At 48.7% G+C, this 23840-nt stretch overlaps 2 protein-coding genes across 2 annotated transcripts in view; one reads left to right on the forward strand and one right to left on the reverse strand.

The window, feature by feature from the left end:
• Positions 1–23840, forward strand: part of LOC103347106 (uncharacterized) — a 189164-nt gene that overhangs the window by 107053 nt on the left and 58271 nt on the right. The window lies entirely within an intron of this gene.
• LOC103347368 (leucine-rich repeat-containing protein 37B) lies at positions 17247–19341 on the reverse strand. Its single transcript, XM_070061472.2, is given in 2 exon segments — positions 17247–19055; positions 19058–19341. Coding segments are annotated over 2 exon segments (1578 nt in total). The 5' UTR covers positions 19302–19341; the 3' UTR covers positions 17247–17721.

The following is a 23840-nucleotide window of genomic DNA, read 5'->3' on the forward strand; positions in this document are numbered from 1 at the left end:
GTGATGGGAAAGTGCAGGTCTCCTGTCCTCACCTTACTCGACTCCTGCTCTTTCTGTCCACTCGGGGCTTCTGTACTCTCATTGATATAGGTCTCAGTCCTCCACTGCTCTGTGTCCCATTCTTTCTTGGCTATCTTTTCTTCCTGCTGCTCACTGAGGAGCTTCATCAGGATGCCTGTTTTGGAGATGAGCTTGGCACAGGGCAGTTGCGCCTGGGCCTCAGAGCAGTCCATTTTCAGAGTGCGGATGACGTGAGAAATGAGCTTTTTCATGTCCGTGTTGGGGATGAGGGACCGTAGCTGCTGATTCAGCTGAATTTCAAACTGTTCTCCCTGGGACAGCATCACGGGGTAGGTGAAGCCTGCGGGCATGGTGAGGGCTTCAGTGCCCTCGCTGGGGTATTCCCACTGTGTTTCCTTGGTTTGGTCCACAGTTGGCATTACGTTGAACTCGGTCCCAGCAGAATCTGTAGCTGAAGGATCTATGTGCATTTTGTCGCCAGGGAGCGTTTCTTCATGCACAGTGGTGTTTTCTGTCAAAATATTTTCTTCGAAAACACGCCCTCCGGAATGGTTTTCCTCCCGTGTCTTCTATAGAAGGTTCTGAAAGTGCCAATTCTCTCAGAGGAGGACTCCCCTGAGAATGCAGGCCTCCGGGGGATGAGAAAGCCTCTCCGGATGGGGAATTTATGAGACTCCGCAGTGCAGGGAACGGAGGCCTCTTCCCAGCCGTCAGCCTGTTGAGGGAATTTTTCCTTCTGAACTTCTGACTCAGTTTGGCCTTGGGGGTTCGGAGGACCAGGTGAGAGAGAGCGAGTTTTATGAAAGCGGTAATTCTGTCTGGAATGCGAGATTGGTTTCCCTGCCGCCTTATTTTTGGCTCTAGCATTGGCATCTTCTAAGACAAAAATGGTGTAGGTTAAGTCTTCCTTTGTTGTTGATCTCAGAGAGAGATTTTGGAGGGGAGGTAGAAGGCCTGCCCAGGATGTGTTTCTTCAGGAAAGAGGGGGCTGCAGCCTCACGTTCCTTCGTGAGCAAGGGCTCCATGTGCAAGGAGTTTCCGGCCACCTGCCTGGGCCTCTGAGCCACTTGAAGCTCCTTCAGCTCCCTGGAGCCTGCTCTCCCAAGCCTTCTTCCCCCAATGCTCTCCGCAAAGGGCCAGGTGCCCTGTCTCCTCCCGAGGCTCTTCCTCATCTCCTGGAGGTGCCTTTCCCGTAAGCCCTTTGGCCCCTTGGTGACTTTTTTCACTCTCTGCAGCCTGTACCCCACACTTGGCATGGTTGCCAGGCTGTTCTTCTGTGATGGGGCAGTTTCTGATTTCTTTAGGAGGATTTGAGGGTTAAATTGAGGACCTAACAGGATAGGCTGCATAAGTGTGGCTTTTTCTTCCTTTTTAACCTCATCGATTTTTTTCTTGAATAACTTCATCTAACAAATTCTCCAGAAAATAGAGCTTTCTCAACTTATTTCTGTAAGGATGAGAGGGCCTCCTTATGTGGGTTTTCACATAGCTCAGGGACTTATCTCTATCTTGCACATTTGAAAAAAGCAGTGTAATGAATGGTAATAATGTTGATTCTACATTTTGTAGATTTTCCTCTGAGAAATAAGGCAATAATAAGTGCACTAATAACGTCACTTTCATCGTTGAGGTCCCGCTGTTCACTCATGCGGCCTGGGAAGTCCACACTGTTTCTCCTTGATACTGAGTTCTCTGGCTCAATAGTCAGCTGCTTGCTGGTATTGTTCTTCCAGGCTTGCAATATCTTCATGAATGCCCCCTTTGGGTTCCCTATAGATGCTTCTTCAACTGTCAAAAAAAGAAGAGACTGCTTTTTGGCACAGAAGACTGCTGGGACAGTTTTATGTCAGTCCACAGCCCTACACTCTGATCAATTAAATTAGGAGTCAAATCTAATATTTGGGGTACCATTGAGACTTTAAACTTTAAAAAGAATTTTTTGACGGGCAGAGTGGACAGTGAGAGAGAGAGAAACAGAGAGAAAGGTCTTCCTTTTGCCGTTGGTTTGCCCTCCAATGGCCGCCACGGCTGGCGTGCTGTGGCCTGTGCACCGCGCAGATCCAAAGGCAGGAGCCAGGTGCTTCTCTTGGTCTCCCATGGGGTGCAGGGCCCAAGCACTTGGGCCATCCTCCACTGCCTTCCCTGGCCACAGCAGAGAGCTGGCCTGGAAGAGGGGCAACCGGGAAAGAATCCAGCTCCCCGACCGGGACTAGAACCAAGTGGGCCAGTGCCGCTAGGTGGAGGATTAGCCTATTGAGCTGGGGCGCCAGCGATCATTGAGACTTTAGAGAGAAAAGTAAAACCAAACTCAAACCTTATGAAAAGGCAACAACAAAGGAGAAAAAGGTATTTTTGAGAGGGGCATTCAGAAGAGTTCACAGTGTTAAAAAGCAGTAACTATGATCAGTATTATTTCATTGGTTTCCAATGACCAACCACTCCAGGCTTAGAATAAGGCTGGAGGACAAATGGCCCCACCCAGCTGCCCCTTCTGTGGCTCTGCCCCTGCTTCTCAGCCACATCATTGCACAGTCCTGCCTCATGCTGAGGGAGCACAGGCTTCCTCCCTCCCTCCCTCCCTCCCTCCCTCCCTCCCTCCCTCCCTGTGGCCCTGTGTTCTTGCTGCCATCACAGGTGTCCATGGCAAAAGATAGGCATGTAAGGGGAGTGAGGGCAGAGGTGGTCAAGCCAAGGGGCCTTGCTCCTCACCTCAATGTGTTCTTTCCCACCCTTGTAAAGGGAGATTAACAATGCTTGTCCTTCTCACCTCTTGAGACGAAGGGAATAATATAATTGGTAGGAAACTGGTCTGGAAGGTGAGCAACACTGTGTAGATGGGTATACAGTTATCACTGTGCTAATGCCTCAGATCCCTGACTGAGATCCGAATTCAAGCTGTCTAAGGAAGAAAGTGGTCACATTTTGGAAGTCATGACATCAGTGGTAATAACCCTCATCTACAGAAAGATACTTAAAAGTACCCGAGTGTTCTGTGGATAGAAAAGTGTGAGACTCAGAGCAGGTTCAGAGTTGGACAGTCTACAGGAATGGAGGAGCCTTCCGACTGCATCAGAGGAGCCAGGCAGCCATTTCTGGTTATGGGACCAGAAACTCCCAGGCTCCCAATAAAACAGCATCACTTGTACTCTTCTCTACAAGTGCAAAAACAAACAACCGCAGTGAGCAGTGTAGACCTGTTCTATAAGACAGAGGGCCCTTGAGGCCCAACACATAGAAAACCAGTTTATAGACTGTGTGCAAATGAGTTATCATTGGAAAGCAAAGCACCCAAGAGCACAGAACACCACATGTGTGGTTCCCAACATTACTTCCTTCCCCTTCCATCTCTTTTTCATGATCCTTTGTGCATATGTAAGTTACATTATTAAATTACATAGTGGTAATTGGGAACCTGACTTTTAGCAAGGGAGCAGTTTAGCAATTTAGGGAGTTGAAATCTGAATGGATGAATAAAAATATAGCAGTTAATCACATTGTTACTTTAAACTTGTCCCTAAAATTTTAAAGTAAGAAATTTAAAACAAATAAAAATTAAAAAAAAAAAAAAGATCATCAGGTAGTTCCGACTCACGCCAATGTGTCGTATTTGCCAGGCTTGATGGTCATGCAGACACTCTTGATAGTATGTTTAAATTGGCAGAGGCAGCAGGCCATATGGCTAGGTAAGATCCTATGAATAGAAACAAAGAACTAAGTTACCTGTAAAGGGGTTCCTTGGGTGGGTCAAACAGGTGAGCCAAGGTGCCAGCAAAGGCGTTCTTGAGGTGTGCGGCCAGGACATCTGGGTAGGTGCCTGGTGGCCAATTGTTGCTCTTGAATATGAGACTAGAGGAAGGAGGGAGAGGTGCCCAGAGAAGGAGTAGGCATGGAAGTGGGTGTGGTGTGCCAGCACCTGGAAGGGAGCAGAAGACCCCAGGTAATCAAAGCCGCCAGGGTCTGCCATGGGTGTGAGCGAGTCAGGCGATTCAGGTGGGACATTCAAGGAGTGGGAAGACCAGGGCTCAGAGAGCCAAGGGATCTGGACTGGGAGCCCCTGGTCTTCCCATGTGGGGTCTCCTAAGTGATGGGAAAGTGCAGGTCTCCTGTCCTCACCTTACTCGACTCCTGCTCTTTCTGTCCACTCGGGGCTTCTGTACTCTCATTGATATAGGTCTCAGTCCTCCACTGCTCTGTGTCCCATTCTTTCTTGGCTATCTTTTCTTCCTGCTGCTCACTGAGGAGCTTCATCAGGATGCCTGTTTTGGAGATGAGCTTGGCACAGGGCAGTTGCGCCTGGGCCTCAGAGCAGTCCATTTTCAGAGTGCGGATGACGTGAGAAATGAGCTTTTTCATGTCCGTGTTGGGGATGAGGGACCGTAGCTGCTGATTCAGCTGAATTTCAAACTGTTCTCCCTGGGACAGCATCACGGGGTAGGTGAAGCCTGCGGGCATGGTGAGGGCTTCAGTGCCCTCGCTGGGGTATTCCCACTGTGTTTCCTTGGTTTGGTCCACAGTTGGCATTACGTTGAACTCGGTCCCAGCAGAATCTGTAGCTGAAGGATCTATGTGCATTTTGTCGCCAGGGAGCGTTTCTTCATGCACAGTGGTGTTTTCTGTCAAAATATTTTCTTCGAAAACACGCCCTCCGGAATGGTTTTCCTCCCGTGTCTTCTATAGAAGGTTCTGAAAGTGCCAATTCTCTCAGAGGAGGACTCCCCTGAGAATGCAGGCCTCCGGGGGATGAGAAAGCCTCTCCGGATGGGGAATTTATGAGACTCCGCAGTGCAGGGAACGGAGGCCTCTTCCCAGCCGTCAGCCTGTTGAGGGAATTTTTCCTTCTGAACTTCTGACTCAGTTTGGCCTTGGGGGTTCGGAGGACCAGGTGAGAGAGAGCGAGTTTTATGAAAGCGGTAATTCTGTCTGGAATGCGAGATTGGTTTCCCTGCCGCCTTATTTTTGGCTCTAGCATTGGCATCTTCTAAGACAAAAATGGTGTAGGTTAAGTCTTCCTTTGTTGTTGATCTCAGAGAGAGATTTTGGAGGGGAGGTAGAAGGCCTGCCCAGGATGTGTTTCTTCAGGAAAGAGGGGGCTGCAGCCTCACGTTCCTTCGTGAGCAAGGGCTCCATGTGCAAGGAGTTTCCGGCCACCTGCCTGGGCCTCTGAGCCACTTGAAGCTCCTTCAGCTCCCTGGAGCCTGCTCTCCCAAGCCTTCTTCCCCCAATGCTCTCCGCAAAGGGCCAGGTGCCCTGTCTCCTCCCGAGGCTCTTCCTCATCTCCTGGAGGTGCCTTTCCCGTAAGCCCTTTGGCCCCTTGGTGACTTTTTTCACTCTCTGCAGCCTGTACCCCACACTTGGCATGGTTGCCAGGCTGTTCTTCTGTGATGGGGCAGTTTCTGATTTCTTTAGGAGGATTTGAGGGTTAAATTGAGGACCTAACAGGATAGGCTGCATAAGTGTGGCTTTTTCTTCCTTTTTAACCTCATCGATTTTTTTCTTGAATAACTTCATCTAACAAATTCTCCAGAAAATAGAGCTTTCTCAACTTATTTCTGTAAGGATGAGAGGGCCTCCTTATGTGGGTTTTCACATAGCTCAGGGACTTATCTCTATCTTGCACATTTGAAAAAAGCAGTGTAATGAATGGTAATAATGTTGATTCTACATTTTGTAGATTTTCCTCTGAGAAATAAGGCAATAATAAGTGCACTAATAACGTCACTTTCATCGTTGAGGTCCCGCTGTTCACTCATGCGGCCTGGGAAGTCCACACTGTTTCTCCTTGATACTGAGTTCTCTGGCTCAATAGTCAGCTGCTTGCTGGTATTGTTCTTCCAGGCTTGCAATATCTTCATGAATGCCCCCTTTGGGTTCCCTATAGATGCTTCTTCAACTGTCAAAAAAAGAAGAGACTGCTTTTTGGCACAGAAGACTGCTGGGACAGTTTTATGTCAGTCCACAGCCCTACACTCTGATCAATTAAATTAGGAGTCAAATCTAATATTTGGGGTACCATTGAGACTTTAAACTTTAAAAAGAATTTTTTGACGGGCAGAGTGGACAGTGAGAGAGAGAGAAACAGAGAGAAAGGTCTTCCTTTTGCCGTTGGTTTGCCCTCCAATGGCCGCCACGGCTGGCGTGCTGTGGCCTGTGCACCGCGCAGATCCAAAGGCAGGAGCCAGGTGCTTCTCTTGGTCTCCCATGGGGTGCAGGGCCCAAGCACTTGGGCCATCCTCCACTGCCTTCCCTGGCCACAGCAGAGAGCTGGCCTGGAAGAGGGGCAACCGGGAAAGAATCCAGCTCCCCGACCGGGACTAGAACCAAGTGGGCCAGTGCCGCTAGGTGGAGGATTAGCCTATTGAGCTGGGGCGCCAGCGATCATTGAGACTTTAGAGAGAAAAGTAAAACCAAACTCAAACCTTATGAAAAGGCAACAACAAAGGAGAAAAAGGTATTTTTGAGAGGGGCATTCAGAAGAGTTCACAGTGTTAAAAAGCAGTAACTATGATCAGTATTATTTCATTGGTTTCCAATGACCAACCACTCCAGGCTTAGAATAAGGCTGGAGGACAAATGGCCCCACCCAGCTGCCCCTTCTGTGGCTCTGCCCCTGCTTCTCAGCCACATCATTGCACAGTCCTGCCTCATGCTGAGGGAGCACAGGCTTCCTCCCTCCCTCCCTCCCTCCCTCCCTGTGGCCCTGTGTTCTTGCTGCCATCACAGGTGTCCATGGCAAAAGATAGGCATGTAAGGGGAGTGAGGGCAGAGGTGGTCAAGCCAAGGGGCCTTGCTCCTCACCTCAATGTGTTCTTTCCCACCCTTGTAAAGTGAGATTAACAATGCTTGTCCTTCTCACCTCTTGAGACGAAGGGAATAATATAATTGGTAGGAAACTGGTCTGGAAGGTGAGCAACACTGTGTAGATGGGTATACAGTTATCACTGTGCTAATGCCTCAGATCCCTGACTGAGATCCGAATTCAAGCTGTCTAAGGAAGAAAGTGGTCACATTTTGGAAGTCATGACATCAGTGGTAATAACCCTCATCTACAGAAAGATACTTAAAAGTACCCGAGTGTTCTGTGGATAGAAAAGTGTGAGACTCAGAGCAGGTTCAGAGTCTACAGGAATGGAGGAGCCTTCCGACTGCATCAGAGGAGCCAGGCAGCCATTTCTGGTTATGGGACCAGAAACTCCCAGGCTCCCAATAAAACAGCATCACTTGTACTCTTCTCTACAAGTGCAAAAACAAACAACCGCAGTGAGCAGTGTAGACCTGTTCTATAAGACAGAGGGCCCTTGAGGCCCAACACATAGAAAACCAGTTTATAGACTGTGTGCAAATGAGTTATCATTGGAAAGCAAAGCACCCAAGAGCACAGAACACCACGTGTGTGGTTCCCAACATTACTTCCTTCCCCTTCCATCTCTTTTTCATGATCCTTTGTGCATATGTAAGTTACATTATTAAATTACATAGTGGTAATTGGGAACCTGACTTTTAGCAAGGGAGCAGTTTAGCAATTTAGGGAGTTGAAATCTGAATGGATGAATAAAAATATAGCAGTTAATCACATTGTTACTTTAAACTTGTCCCTAAAATTTTAAAGTAAGAAATTTAAAACAAATAAAAATTAAAAAAAAAAAAAAAGATCATCAGGTAGTTCCGACTCACGCCAATGTGTCGTATTTGCCAGGCTTGATGGTCATGCAGACACTCTTGATAGTATGTTTAAATTGGCAGAGGCAGCAGGCCATATGGCTAGGTAAGATCCTATGAATAGAAACAAAGAACTAAGTTACCTGTAAAGGGGTTCCTTGGGTGGGTCAAACAGGTGAGCCAAGGTGCCAGCAAAGGCGTTCTTGAGGTGTGCGGCCAGGACATCTGGGTAGGTGCCTGGTGGCCAATTGTTGCTCTTGAATATGAGACTAGAGGAAGGAGGGAGAGGTGCCCAGAGAAGGAGTAGGCATGGAAGTGGGTGTGGTGTGCCAGCACCTGGAAGGGAGCAGAAGACCCCAGGTAATCAAAGCCGCCAGGGTCTGCCATGGGTGTGAGCGAGTCAGGCGATTCAGGTGGGACATTCAAGGAGTGGGAAGACCAGGGCTCAGAGAGCCAAGGGATCTGGACTGGGAGCCCCTGGTCTTCCCATGTGGGGTCTCCTAAGTGATGGGAAAGTGCAGGTCTCCTGTCCTCACCTTACTCGACTCCTGCTCTTTCTGTCCACTCGGGGCTTCTGTACTCTCATTGATATAGGTCTCAGTCCTCCACTGCTCTGTGTCCCATTCTTTCTTGGCTATCTTTTCTTCCTGCTGCTCACTGAGGAGCTTCATCAGGATGCCTGTTTTGGAGATGAGCTTGGCACAGGGCAGTTGCGCCTGGGCCTCAGAGCAGTCCATTTTCAGAGTGCGGATGACGTGAGAAATGAGCTTTTTCATGTCCGTGTTGGGGATGAGGGACCGTAGCTGCTGATTCAGCTGAATTTCAAACTGTTCTCCCTGGGACAGCATCACGGGGTAGGTGAAGCCTGCGGGCATGGTGAGGGCTTCAGTGCCCTCGCTGGGGTATTCCCACTGTGTTTCCTTGGTTTGGTCCACAGTTGGCATTACGTTGAACTCGGTCCCAGCAGAATCTGTAGCTGAAGGATCTATGTGCATTTTGTCGCCAGGGAGCGTTTCTTCATGCACAGTGGTGTTTTCTGTCAAAATATTTTCTTCGAAAACACGCCCTCCGGAATGGTTTTCCTCCCGTGTCTTCTATAGAAGGTTCTGAAAGTGCCAATTCTCTCAGAGGAGGACTCCCCTGAGAATGCAGGCCTCCGGGGGATGAGAAAGCCTCTCCGGATGGGGAATTTATGAGACTCCGCAGTGCAGGGAACGGAGGCCTCTTCCCAGCCGTCAGCCTGTTGAGGGAATTTTTCCTTCTGAACTTCTGACTCAGTTTGGCCTTGGGGGTTCGGAGGACCAGGTGAGAGAGAGCGAGTTTTATGAAAGCGGTAATTCTGTCTGGAATGCGAGATTGGTTTCCCTGCCGCCTTATTTTTGGCTCTAGCATTGGCATCTTCTAAGACAAAAATGGTGTAGGTTAAGTCTTCCTTTGTTGTTGATCTCAGAGAGAGATTTTGGAGGGGAGGTAGAAGGCCTGCCCAGGATGTGTTTCTTCAGGAAAGAGGGGGCTGCAGCCTCACGTTCCTTCGTGAGCAAGGGCTCCATGTGCAAGGAGTTTCCGGCCACCTGCCTGGGCCTCTGAGCCACTTGAAGCTCCTTCAGCTCCCTGGAGCCTGCTCTCCCAAGCCTTCTTCCCCCAATGCTCTCCGCAAAGGGCCAGGTGCCCTGTCTCCTCCCGAGGCTCTTCCTCATCTCCTGGAGGTGCCTTTCCCGTAAGCCCTTTGGCCCCTTGGTGACTTTTTTCACTCTCTGCAGCCTGTACCCCACACTTGGCATGGTTGCCAGGCTGTTCTTCTGTGATGGGGCAGTTTCTGATTTCTTTAGGAGGATTTGAGGGTTAAATTGAGGACCTAACAGGATAGGCTGCATAAGTGTGGCTTTTTCTTCCTTTTTAACCTCATCGATTTTTTTCTTGAATAACTTCATCTAACAAATTCTCCAGAAAATAGAGCTTTCTCAACTTATTTCTGTAAGGATGAGAGGGCCTCCTTATGTGGGTTTTCACATAGCTCAGGGACTTATCTCTATCTTGCACATTTGAAAAAAGCAGTGTAATGAATGGTAATAATGTTGATTCTACATTTTGTAGATTTTCCTCTGAGAAATAAGGCAATAATAAGTGCACTAATAACGTCACTTTCATCGTTGAGGTCCCGCTGTTCACTCATGCGGCCTGGGAAGTCCACACTGTTTCTCCTTGATACTGAGTTCTCTGGCTCAATAGTCAGCTGCTTGCTGGTATTGTTCTTCCAGGCTTGCAATATCTTCATGAATGCCCCCTTTGGGTTCCCTATAGATGCTTCTTCAACTATCAAAAAAAGAAGAGACTGCTTTTTGGCACAGAAGACTGATGGGACAGTTTTATGTCAGTCCACAGCCCTACACTCTGATCAATTAAATTAGGAGTCAAATCTAATATTTGGGGTACCATTGAGACTTTAAACTTTAAAAAGAATTTTTTGACGGGCAGAGTGGACAGTGAGAGAGAGAGAAACAGAGAGAAAGGTCTTCCTTTTGCCGTTGGTTTGCCCTCCAATGGCCGCCACGGCTGGCGTGCTGTGGCCTGTGCACCGCGCAGATCCAAAGGCAGGAGCCAGGTGCTTCTCTTGGTCTCCCATGGGGTGCAGGGCCCAAGCACTTGGGCCATCCTCCACTGCCTTCCCTGGCCACAGCAGAGAGCTGGCCTGGAAGAGGGGCAACCGGGAAAGAATCCAGCTCCCCGACCGGGACTAGAACCAAGTGGGCCAGTGCCGCTAGGTGGAGGATTAGCCTATTGAGCTGGGGCGCCAGCGATCATTGAGACTTTAGAGAGAAAAGTAAAACCAAACTCAAACCTTATGAAAAGGCAACAACAAAGGAGAAAAAGGTATTTTTGAGAGGGGCATTCAGAAGAGTTCACAGTGTTAAAAAGCAGTAACTATGATCAGTATTATTTCATTGGTTTCCAATGACCAACCACTCCAGGCTTAGAATAAGGCTGGAGGACAAATGGCCCCACCCAGCTGCCCCTTCTGTGGCTCTGCCCCTGCTTCTCAGCCACATCATTGCACAGTCCTGCCTCATGCTGAGGGAGCACAGGCTTCCTCCCTCCCTCCCTCCCTCCCTCCCTCCCTCCCTCCCTCCCTGTGGCCCTGTGTTCTTGCTGCCATCACAGGTGTCCATGGCAAAAGATAGGCATGTAAGGGGAGTGAGGGCAGAGGTGGTCAAGCCAAGGGGCCTTGCTCCTCACCTCAATGTGTTCTTTCCCACCCTTGTAAAGGGAGATTAACAATGCTTGTCCTTCTCACCTCTTGAGACGAAGGGAATAATATAATTGGTAGGAAACTGGTCTGGAAGGTGAGCAACACTGTGTAGATGGGTATACAGTTATCACTGTGCTAATGCCTCAGATCCCTGCCTGAGATCCGAATTCAAGCTGTCTAAGGAAGAAAGTGGTCACATTTTGGAAGTCATGACATCAGTGGTAATAACCCTCATCTACAGAAAGATACTTAAAAGTACCCGAGTGTTCTGTGGATAGAAAAGTGTGAGACTCAGAGCAGGTTCAGAGTTGGACAGTCTACAGGAATGGAGGAGCCTTCCGACTGCATCAGAGGAGCCAGGCAGCCATTTCTGGTTATGGGACCAGAAACTCCCAGGCTCCCAATAAAACAGCATCACTTGTACTCTTCTCTACAAGTGCAAAAACAAACAACCGCAGTGAGCAGTGTAGACCTGTTCTATAAGACAGAGGGCCCTTGAGGCCCAACACATAGAAAACCAGTTTATAGACTGTGTGCAAATGAGTTATCATTGGAAAGCAAAGCACCCAAGAGCACAGAACACCACATGTGTGGTTCCCAACATTACTTCCTTCCCCTTCCATCTCTTTTTCATGATCCTTTGTGCATATGTAAGTTACATTATTAAATTACATAGTGGTAATTGGGAACCTGACTTTTAGCAAGGGAGCAGTTTAGCAATTTAGGGAGTTGAAATCTGAATGGATGAATAAAAATATAGCAGTTAATCACATTGTTACTTTAAACTTGTCCCTAAAATTTTAAAGTAAGAAATTTAAAACAAATAAAAATTAAAAAAAAAAAAAAGATCATCAGGTAGTTCCGACTCACGCCAATGTGTCGTATTTGCCAGGCTTGATGGTCATGCAGACACTCTTGATAGTATGTTTAAATTGGCAGAGGCAGCAGGCCATATGGCTAGGTAAGATCCTATGAATAGAAACAAAGAACTAAGTTACCTGTAAAGGGGTTCCTTGGGTGGGTCAAACAGGTGAGCCAAGGTGCCAGCAAAGGCGTTCTTGAGGTGTGCGGCCAGGACATCTGGGTAGGTGCCTGGTGGCCAATTGTTGCTCTTGAATATGAGACTAGAGGAAGGAGGGAGAGGTGCCCAGAGAAGGAGTAGGCATGGAAGTGGGTGTGGTGTGCCAGCACCTGGAAGGGAGCAGAAGACCCCAGGTAATCAAAGCCGCCAGGGTCTGCCATGGGTGTGAGCGAGTCAGGCGATTCAGGTGGGACATTCAAGGAGTGGGAAGACCAGGGCTCAGAGAGCCAAGGGATCTGGACTGGGAGCCCCTGGTCTTCCCATGTGGGGTCTCCTAAGTGATGGGAAAGTGCAGGTCTCCTGTCCTCACCTTACTCGACTCCTGCTCTTTCTGTCCACTCGGGGCTTCTGTACTCTCATTGATATAGGTCTCAGTCCTCCACTGCTCTGTGTCCCATTCTTTCTTGGCTATCTTTTCTTCCTGCTGCTCACTGAGGAGCTTCATCAGGATGCCTGTTTTGGAGATGAGCTTGGCACAGGGCAGTTGCGCCTGGGCCTCAGAGCAGTCCATTTTCAGAGTGCGGATGACGTGAGAAATGAGCTTTTTCATGTCCGTGTTGGGGATGAGGGACCGTAGCTGCTGATTCAGCTGAATTTCAAACTGTTCTCCCTGGGACAGCATCACGGGGTAGGTGAAGCCTGCGGGCATGGTGAGGGCTTCAGTGCCCTCGCTGGGGTATTCCCACTGTGTTTCCTTGGTTTGGTCCACAGTTGGCATTACGTTGAACTCGGTCCCAGCAGAATCTGTAGCTGAAGGATCTATGTGCATTTTGTCGCCAGGGAGCGTTTCTTCATGCACAGTGGTGTTTTCTGTCAAAATATTTTCTTCGAAAACACGCCCTCCGGAATGGTTTTCCTCCCGTGTCTTCTATAGAAGGTTCTGAAAGTGCCAATTCTCTCAGAGGAGGACTCCCCTGAGAATGCAGGCCTCCGGGGGATGAGAAAGCCTCTCCGGATGGGGAATTTATGAGACTCCGCAGTGCAGGGAACGGAGGCCTCTTCCCAGCCGTCAGCCTGTTGAGGGAATTTTTCCTTCTGAACTTCTGACTCAGTTTGGCCTTGGGGGTTCGGAGGACCAGGTGAGAGAGAGCGAGTTTTATGAAAGCGGTAATTCTGTCTGGAATGCGAGATTGGTTTCCCTGCCGCCTTATTTTTGGCTCTAGCATTGGCATCTTCTAAGACAAAAATGGTGTAGGTTAAGTCTTCCTTTGTTGTTGATCTCAGAGAGAGATTTTGGAGGGGAGGTAGAAGGCCTGCCCAGGATGTGTTTCTTCAGGAAAGAGGGGGCTGCAGCCTCACGTTCCTTCGTGAGCAAGGGCTCCATGTGCAAGGAGTTTCCGGCCACCTGCCTGGGCCTCTGAGCCACTTGAAGCTCCTTCAGCTCCCTGGAGCCTGCTCTCCCAAGCCTTCTTCCCCCAATGCTCTCCGCAAAGGGCCAGGTGCCCTGTCTCCTCCCGAGGCTCTTCCTCATCTCCTGGAGGTGCCTTTCCCGTAAGCCCTTTGGCCCCTTGGTGACTTTTTTCACTCTCTGCAGCCTGTACCCCACACTTGGCATGGTTGCCAGGCTGTTCTTCTGTGATGGGGCAGTTTCTGATTTCTTTAGGAGGATTTGAGGGTTAAATTGAGGACCTAACAGGATAGGCTGCATAAGTGTGGCTTTTTCTTCCTTTTTAACCTCATCGATTTTTTTCTTGAATAACTTCATCTAACAAATTCTCCAGAAAATAGAGCTTTCTCAACTTATTTCTGTAAGGATGAGAGGGCCTCCTTATGTGGGTTTTCACATAGCTCAGGGACTTATCTCTATCTTGCACATTTGAAAAAAGCAGTGTAATGAATGGTAATAATGTTGATTCTACATTTTGTAGATTTTCCTCTGAGAAATAAGGCAATAATAAGTGCACTAATAACGTCACTTTCATCGTTGAGGTCCCGCTGTTCACTCATGCGGCCTGGGAAGTCCACACTGTTTCTCCTTGATACTGAGTTCTCTGGCTCAATAGTCAGCTGCTTGCTGGTATTGTTCTTCCAGGCTTGCAATATCTTCATGAATGCCCCCTTTGGGTTCCCTATAGATGCTTCTTCAACTGTCAAAAAAAGAAGAGACTGCTTTTTGGCACAGAAGACTGCTGGGACAGTTTTATGTCAGTCCACAGCCCTACACTCTGATCAATTAAATTAGGAGTCAAATCTAATATTTGGGGTACCATTGAGACTTTAAACTTTAAAAAGAATTTTTTGACGGGCAGAGTGGACAGTGAGAGAGAGAGAAACAGAGAGAAAGGTCTTCCTTTTGCCGTTGGTTTGCCCTCCAATGGCCGCCACGGCTGGCGTGCTGTGGCCTGTGCACCGCGCAGATCCAAAGGCAGGAGCCAGGTGCTTCTCTTGGTCTCCCATGGGGTGCAGGGCCCAAGCACTTGGGCCATCCTCCACTGCCTTCCCTGGCCACAGCAGAGAGCTGGCCTGGAAGAGGGGCAACCGGGAAAGAATCCAGCTCCCCGACCGGGACTAGAACCAAGTGGGCCAGTGCCGCTAGGTGGAGGATTAGCCTATTGAGCTGGGGCGCCAGCGATCATTGAGACTTTAGAGAGAAAAGTAAAACCAAACTCAAACCTTATGAAAAGGCAACAACAAAGGAGAAAAAGGTATTTTTGAGAGGGGCATTCAGAAGAGTTCACAGTGTTAAAAAGCAGTAACTATGATCAGTATTATTTCATTGGTTTCCAATGACCAACCACTCCAGGCTTAGAATAAGGCTGGAGGACAAATGGCCCCACCCAGCTGCCCCTTCTGTGGCTCTGCCCCTGCTTCTCAGCCACATCATTGCACAGTCCTGCCTCATGCTGAGGGAGCACAGGCTTCCTCCCTCCCTCCCTCCCTCCCTCCCTCCCTCCCTCCCTCCCTCCCTGTGGCCCTGTGTTCTTGCTGCCATCACAGGTGTCCATGGCAAAAGATAGGCATGTAAGGGGAGTGAGGGCAGAGGTGGTCAAGCCAAGGGGCCTTGCTCCTCACCTCAATGTGTTCTTTCCCACCCTTGTAAAGGGAGATTAACAATGCTTGTCCTTCTCACCTCTTGAGACGAAGGGAATAATATAATTGGTAGGAAACTGGTCTGGAAGGTGAGCAACACTGTGTAGATGGGTATACAGTTATCACTGTGCTAATGCCTCAGATCCCTGCCTGAGATCCGAATTCAAGCTGTCTAAGGAAGAAAGTGGTCACATTTTGGAAGTCATGACATCAGTGGTAATAACCCTCATCTACAGAAAGATACTTAAAAGTACCCGAGTGTTCTGTGGATAGAAAAGTGTGAGACTCAGAGCAGGTTCAGAGTTGGACAGTCTACAGGAATGGAGGAGCCTTCCGACTGCATCAGAGGAGCCAGGCAGCCATTTCTGGTTATGGGACCAGAAACTCCCAGGCTCCCAATAAAACAGCATCACTTGTACTCTTCTCTACAAGTGCAAAAACAAACAACCGCAGTGAGCAGTGTAGACCTGTTCTATAAGACAGAGGGCCCTTGAGGCCCAACACATAGAAAACCAGTTTATAGACTGTGTGCAAATGAGTTATCATTGGAAAGCAAAGCACCCAAGAGCACAGAACACCACATGTGTGGTTCCCAACATTACTTCCTTCCCCTTCCATCTCTTTTTCATGATCCTTTGTGCATATGTAAGTTACATTATTAAATTACATAGTGGTAATTGGGAACCTGACTTTTAGCAAGGGAGCAGTTTAGCAATTTAGGGAGTTGAAATCTGAATGGATGAATAAAAATATAGCAGTTAATCACATTGTTACTTTAAACTTGTCCCTAAAATTTTAAAGTAAGAAATTTAAAACAAATAAAAATTAAAAAAAAAGATCATCAGGTAGTTCCAACTCACGCCAATGTGTCGCATTTGCCAGGCTTGATGGTCATGCAGACACTCTTGATAGTATGTTTAAATTGGCAGAGGCAGCAGGCCATATGGCTAGGTAAGATCCTATGAATAGAAACAAAGAACTAAGTTACCTGTAAAGGGGTTCCTTGGGTGGGTCAAACAGGTGAGCCAAGGTGCCAGCAAAGGCGTTCTTGAGGTGTGCGGCCAGGACATCTGGGTAGGTGCCTGGTGGCCAATTGTTGCTCTTGAATATGAGACTAGAGGAAGGAGGGAGAGGTGCCCAGAGAAGGAGTAGGCATGGAAGTGGGTGTGGTGTGCCAGCACCTGGAAGGGAGCAGAAGACCCCAGGTAATCAAAGCCGCCAGGGTCTGCCATGGGTGTGAGCGAGTCAGGCGATTCAGGTGGGACATTCAAGGAGTGGGAAGACCAGGGCTCAGAGAGCCAAGGGATCTGGACTGGGAGCCCCTGGTCTTCCCATGTGGGGTCTCCTAAGTGATGGGAAAGTGCAGGTCTCCTGTCCTCACCTTACTCGACTCCTGCTCTTTCTGTCCACTCGGGGCTTCTGTACTCTCATTGATATAGGTCTCAGTCCTCCACTGCTCTGTGTCCCATTCTTCCTTGGCTATCTTTTCTTCCTGCTGCTCACTGAGGAGCTTCATCAGGATGCCTGTTTTGGAGGTGAGCTTGGCACAGGGCAGTTGCGCCTGGGCCTCAGAGCTTGGGCTTCCTGATGGATTGGAGAAGGCTCAGCCTCCTTGGGGTCTGTACATTTTCAGCTGTTTCCTCCTGTTGGGTCATGGAGGGTTTCTCATCCTGCATTACTTCTGGGGATTGAATTGGCAATGGTTCAACCTCTTCAAGAGGCTTTGGAGGCATAGCTGGGACTGAGGCCTGAGTTGTCGTGGCCTGATGGCTGACTGGAAATGTTTCCACTTCTGCTGCAGGTTTTGGTGTTACGGTCAGCTGCAGGTCTGGAGGTTTAGTAGTCACATTGTGCAAGTCGTACTGCTGAACTTGATAGTGACCGGGAGATAAAATGGTCACTGCGTGAGGACTTGGAGGCTGGGTTGGGACTTCTGTCTTCTTTCCAGAAGACTCAACCTCCTCAGAAGACTCAGAGGGCTGCCTTGGTTGCTCCTGCTCACTGATATAAGGTTCTGTCTCCATAGGAGGGACTGGAGTCAGAGCTAGGGCCTCCAGCTGGCCTGGAGGAGCTTGAGTCTCCACCAGGGCCTCCGCGTACTGAGCAATCTGCTGCTGTTCTCTGAGAGAAGTCTCTGTCTCCACGGGAGGGCCTGGAGGAGGCTGAGTCTCCACCAGAGCCTCCGCATACTGAGCTATCTGCTCCTGTTCACGGGGAGAAGGTTCTGCCTCCACGGAAGGGCGTGCAGTGTGAGCTCTGGGTGCCTGCTGGAATGGGGAAGGTTCCGTCTCTGCAGAAGGGACCGGAGTCTGCTCTGGGGGTTCCTGCTGGGCTGGAGAAGCTTCTGTCTCCAGGGAAGGGCCCAGAGTTTGATATGGGGTCTCCTGCTGGGCTGGAGAGGGTTTGTTCTCTACAGAAGACTCAACATACTGAGTGGGCTGCTCCTGTTCACTAATATAGGGTTCTGTCTCCACAGGAGGGCCTGGAGTCTGAGCAGAGCCCTCCTGCTGCGCTGGAGCAGAGTCCCGCTCCATGGTAGGCTCCGGAGTTATGGTCAGCGCCACATCTGCAGGCTTGATGGTCACGTTGGGCAGGTTATAACAGTGATCTTGATTCTGATCTAGAGACCAGTCTGTCCCCTTCTGAATCTGTGTTGTCTGAGCTATGATAGTCTCTTCAGGAGAGTCTAGCGCTTGAGCTTGGGGATCTTGCTGTACTGGAGATTTGACTTCCACAGGGAGTGCCAAAGGCTTCTCCGGGTCTTCCACTTGGCTTCTAGAAGGTTCGATCTCGGGAGACTCAGAAGGCTGAGCAGGCTGCTCCTGATTGCTGGGGAATATTCAGTGGTCACAGGCAGGCCTGGAGGCTGAGCTGGGGCCCCCTGCTGGCCTACAGATGGGCTGACTTCCTCAGCATACTCTGAGGGCTGAGCTGTGGCATCGTTTTGGGTAGAGAAAGGTCCAGTCTCCTCAGGGAGATCTGAAGTCTGAGCTAGACCCTCTTGAGTCCAAGATTCCACCCTCCCAGGGAATTCCAGAGTCTGCACTGGGGCCTCTTGTTGGGCTGAGGGGAGTCCCACTCCCTCAGGATGCCCCAGAGGCTGAGCTGGAGCCTGCTCCGTGCTTGGAGTAGATTGAACTTCCTCACCTGCCCCTGAGGCTTCTGTCAGCTCCGTGTCTGCAGGTTTCAGTGTGACGCTGGGGAAGTTTGCTTGGAGAGCTACAATCTGAGGTGAGGATGGAGTGTTAGGATCATGATACACTGATGCCTGACCTACTACTTCTGCAGTAGCAAATGGATTCTGAGCGGGGGCCTCCTGCTGCAACGGAGATGCTTCTTCCTCGGGCTGCTGCAGGTCTGCACCTGGGCCCTCTTGCTGGGGTGAAGAAGGTTCATCTGGTTCAATGGGCTGTGGAGGCGGAGCTTGTTCTTCTTGCTGTGGGGAGGAGGATTGGATGGGCTCCTGAGTCTCTGGATTTTGAGTCTGGCCCTCCAGCAGGAATTGAGATGGTTCAGCCTGCTCAGAGGGCTGTGCAGTTTCCCCTGGGTTCTCCTGGGATTCTGTATGAAAACCACCAGGATAGACCCCATAGTCAGCCAGCAAAACTTGATTTTGACCCTGAAGCTTGTCTGCTTTGTCTGGAGTTCCAACACCAACCTTAGGAAGCCGTCGACGCCGAGCTAGATCTTTCTTGGGAGTCAGGGGTGAAACAATCAACTTGTTTCCTTGTGAACTCTGACTGTCTAGAGGCAGAACGAGTGCTTCCAATGACTGGTGAGCATTTCCTTCCAGTCGAGGAGGCAGAGCCAGGGGCTGATCCTGATCCCCGTCTAGCACGGGAATCACCTCTGGTAGCCTCTGTTGTCGAGTCAGCCTATTGAAATACTGGTACGGAACAGAAAGCTGTTCTGGCTCTGGGGGCAGTTCCAGAAAAGGAAGCAAACTCACAGTGGACTCTTGAGGCGAGGCCAGCATCTGGGAGAGAGCAGAAGACCGCAGGTCATCAAAGCTGCGGGGTCTGCCGGGGGTCTGAGCGGGTCAGGTGATTCAGGTGGGAAGTTCGAGGAGTGGGAAGACCAGGGCTCAGAGAGCCAAGGGAGGCTGGAGGTCATCTGGACCAGGTCCTGGGTCCACTCCAGAGGCTGAGTCGCCTGGACCAGCAGCCACAGCAGTTGCCACTTGAAGAGGAGCCATGGGACCCACAGGCACAGATGGGTCATTGACGGGGTTTTCAGGATACAGTGACTCAGGCTGCTGGGGCACATGCAGTATGCCCTGAGCAGGAGCTGATGGATTATGGCAGCCCCTTGGAGCACGTGCCTTAGCAACTGTGCACCCCACCCCACCCTTTATGACACCTGACCTTTATTTACACATTCTTTATTAGGCTCCGCCTCCAGGGCTCTTCAGCTTTGAGCCAGGGCAGCCTTTTTCTACAGCCACTGGGCCCCAGCCTCCGCTGCCCATGCAGAGGCGACAGCTGCCTCCCTGCCAGCCTCATCATCCCTCATCACAAGGCAGGATCTGGGTAACAGACCCAGGTGGTGAAGAACCAAAATTACTCCATTTTAAAACAATAAAAAAAGCAGCCTCCATTTCCCATAGCAGACCCAGGTCCTTGTAAAAGCAGGCATTCAGGCATTCCAGAGATATCAAACTTTACCAGGGACAGCTAGCTCGGTAGACCAAGGACAGCACAGTAGAGATTGCTAAACAAAGTAACTCCCTGCCCCCAAAGCTCCTGTGCTGTAAGCCCCCACTGCAACTCCCTGTACCCAAAGCTTCCATGCTGTATGAACTCTTTTTTCCTGCTGATGTAGCCCATTTTTCCTTTAAAAACACTCCCAAACAAAGACTGGGGCCTCACTCCTTCCTCTGCTGCATGGGTTCGTTGGATGGGGTCCCTGTTGTGGCTTGTACTCCCGAAGAAACCTTGCTCTTGCAGTTTGGTGTGATCAACTCTCTGGGGGTCTCTGCGGGGATCTAATGATCTGGGCACAACATATTTGGGGGCTTGTCTGGGATTGTGATCCCCAAAAAGCCCCTCAGCTACTTCAACCCCGAAGGTTTGCTCCAGTTGACTGGGTGAATTTGTTTGTTTGTTCGTTAAACAATGAATCTGAAGCATTGGCCGTTGTATCTGTATTCTGAATCTGTGGAGGGTCACTGCCCAAGTGGACACGCTTGCAGGGCACACCCCGCAGGAAACGGGAGATGTCCCGATTCCTCATCTGGGACCTGGGTAGGTCCAATCTGTATCTGGGGACGAAGAGAACAGGGACTGCTGCAGAGTTCTTGTCCCATCTGTAAGGTCTTTGGTCTCCTTCAGACTCCCGGAGGTTTGCCCTTGGAGCAGTCGAGATCTTCTGTAATATGACCATCTGAATCTGTCCGCAGAAATTCTATATGGGCCCTGTGTTTGTCTTTTCGTTAAGTGGTGTTTGTGTTATTTCTGTTGACAACTGACTTAACTGGACAGAATATGGGGTGACTCCACTGGATCTAACTCTTGCACAGTAAAAAAAAATGTAAAAAAAAAGGTGGCTCATAATAATGTAGGTTAAGGGCTGGGTCGGTCGGGCTGGAGCGCAAAGTGGAGTTGGGTGTGCGCCTCCCCCCGGCACCTGGGGAGCAGGCGGCGGGGACTCTGGATGAGAGCTGGGCCCTTCCCATGGATTGCCCCAGCTGCGATGGGAGTTGTGGCCGCCTTCGGGGAGCCTGGCAGGCTCTGCATGCGCGGTGCTCCCAGGGTCGGGGTGCGAGGAGGAGACCCCTCTCCTTTTCCCGCAGTGCCGCGCAGTGCGTGGCCCCTCCCCCCGCCGGGCCCACCCCTGTGGCTTCAGTTCCATGCAGCAGCTGGCCTTGGCCAGCACCTAACAGCCAACTTAGAAGTGGTGCAGACAGCCAACTTAGAAGTGGTGCAGACCGGGGGAATCCAATTGTTAAAGCATCCTGAGGGCCCGTGGCATGTGTTGATGCGATGTGATTTCTGCCCAGTGCTCTAAATGTCAAAGTAAAAAATTTCAATAAAGCGCGGAAAGCCAGCGGGAGCCCTGGGGGGCTGGTGGCATCCCTGAGCTCTTGCTGGCCCTTAAAAATCTGGGGGAGAGGGTATAAATCTCTCACACCGGGCCATACCCATATCTGCAACAGGTCTCCAAGGTGAACAGCCTCTGGTATGTTAAAACAATGTAAATGTTAAAAAGGACAATTACAATTGGGTTAATTTCTGTAAAGGAGAGAGTCCATGTCTGTCGCTCCCCGTCTTCGTGGAGGAACGACACAGGACCCTGTGTTGTTCTTTCGTCTGCTCGGCCCTCCCCGGGTTTGCTGCTGGTTCTTCCCGGGTTGGCTACCGTCCCTTCCACCTCCGTGGAAGGGCGGTTCCCCCTGCCACATTCCCCACTTCCGCGGGGGAGCGGCACACCACCGGCTGGCTCTCTCGGGGGCTGCACAGGTGTTCCTCAGGTGTTCCTGGTGCATGTTGTCTCTCTCCTCCTTTATAGTCCTCCTCCGCCAATCCCAACTCGGCTGCCCACACGCCGAGTACACTGCTCTCCTCCAATCAGGAGCGGCTCTTGCAGCTTGTCAAGTTGGTGAGAGGCAGCTGGGTAGAAGCTGTACGCTCCTCTCCCAGTGCCACATTGTGGGAGAGCAGATGCATAGAATAAGTCTTAATTCCAGTAACTCAGTCCAGTCCGGGTTGCTCCCCACACATGTCTATCGCCAGGCTCTGTTGGCGGGTTTCAAAGCAGTGGCGCTGTGCGCAAGATTGGCACAAAATTTGATTTTGGCCTTAGAGATTGGCATGGACTGGGTAACTCTCCTCCCCCTTGCCTTATCTCAGAATTTGAACTCTATCTTAAAATCAGGTCTGGTCCAAAGTCTACTCTCCCTGTCTTATCAATGAAACAAATCGGGTATCCCACCCTTCTGATGGCTCTTCTGTTTTATCTCGTACAAGCCAGAAGATATTGCTTTGTAACTTGCTGAACTTATTTTGCAATTTGTTTTAAAAAATTTCTGGGTGGTCAGTACTCAATGAAACAGTAATAGGTAATTAGCACTTGTTTTAGATAAATACAATTTTAATTTTAATTAAATTCAGATAGAGATATATAATATCAGGATCTTAAGTCATTTAGGTGTAACTGCTAATTTAAATTGGGTAAAGACAAATGAGATAAGTGTCTAAATGTAAACTTTGGTACTTTCAACACCTTACACCTTATGTTCTATAGAAAAACTACTTAAATTTGCTAACGTGTTTTCATAGATTGTCTATATAAAAAGTAGTTCAACATCACTTAAAATTAATTAACACTGAAATTTAATGTGTTACCTTGTTTAAGAATGTTGTCTTAATTTAAAGATTTTAATAGGTTATTTCAAAATGTAAAGCAAGAAAATTGACAGATAAAAAACATCACAAGCATAAAAAATTTTTTGAAGTAAGAGGGTATGCAAAAGTCACAAAAAGTTATAAGAAAAAAAATTTTTGGACATGGAAGCTATTACTGATTCTCTGTTAAAGCAATAAGTTAAAGTAATCTATTATGTTCTCTTGATGTCTTTGTTAAATTCTACTTGTTTAAAAACAACTGAGTTTTTATTAAGAACTATGGGTTATTTAAATATGTGCTTATTTTCAAACCTTTAAATAATCACCCTGTAACAGTGATCAAATTTGGTCTGTATTATGTCATAATATAAAATGGTATTAATACAAATGTCTGAAAATTATAAAGTCTGGTAATCTAGTGTTACTGAACATAATGGTCATCTTGGTGAAGGGGCCCCAGAGGCCTAAAAAAGTTAAGTGTGCCTTGTAAAATCCTACAGGTGCTTTCAAAAATGCTATGTAAAGTAAACAAGTGTCTCTTCTTGGTTAACAAGTTTGTAATTTTAAATATAACAACTTAAGGTCTTTTGTCATCCACAGTTTTGTATATCAGATTTACTACTCATAAAACTAAAGTGTTGTTGGTTCTGTGTTTAACTGTCCTCCTATTGGTTGCAATGGACTTTTTCCAGCTACATCTATTGTATTCAGTACCTTGGGATGACTTTGTGGACTGATAAAGCCAATAATGAATTACAGGTACCAACTAGGAAAAAGTATAGTTAACTGAGTTTACTAAGATCAGAAAGTAATTCAAATCAATTGGTAATTTATAAAAAAGGTTAAAGATTCTAACAACTATCACTGAAACTGCTTTATTGTTCTGATGTATGTGACCCTATAGTTTGCTGTGAAACTAAATGCATCTATCTAATCAACTCCTCTGTATCATTTATGTATGTTTTTCTAATGTCTCTGCTGGACTAAATGTTATGTATACAAGAAAGTTATCTCAAGTGTTCATATTGCTGTAGAGTTTGATTATATTGTAATCTGTAACAAAATGTTTCCTGTAAGTTTAAACAGCTAAAGTTAATTGAAAATTCGTGTAACCTAAATCTCTGTAAACTTGTTAAAAAAAACAACTGAAAACATTTTATTACTTGTGCTTAAATTTGCTGGTTAAACAAGCTACACCATGTTGGGTATTTAAGAGATGTTTCCAAGTACATGTATTTTTTTTTTTGACAGGCAGAGTGGACAGTGAGAGAGAGAGACAGAGAGAAAGGTCTTCCTTTTGCCATTGGTTCACCCTCCAATGGCTGCCGTGGCCGGAGTGCTGCGGCTGGCGCACTGCGCTGATCCGATGGCAGGAGCCAGGTGCTTCTCCTGGTCTCCCATGGGGTGCAGGGCCCAAGCACTTGGGCCATCCCCCACTGCACTCCCTGGCCACAGCAGAGAG

Source organism: Oryctolagus cuniculus, chromosome 17 (genome assembly GCF_051225735.1).
Source record: "Oryctolagus cuniculus isolate XC-2025 breed Fujian yellow rabbit chromosome 17, ASM5122573v1, whole genome shotgun sequence".
NCBI classification, from domain to species: Eukaryota; Metazoa; Chordata; class Mammalia; order Lagomorpha; family Leporidae; genus Oryctolagus; species Oryctolagus cuniculus.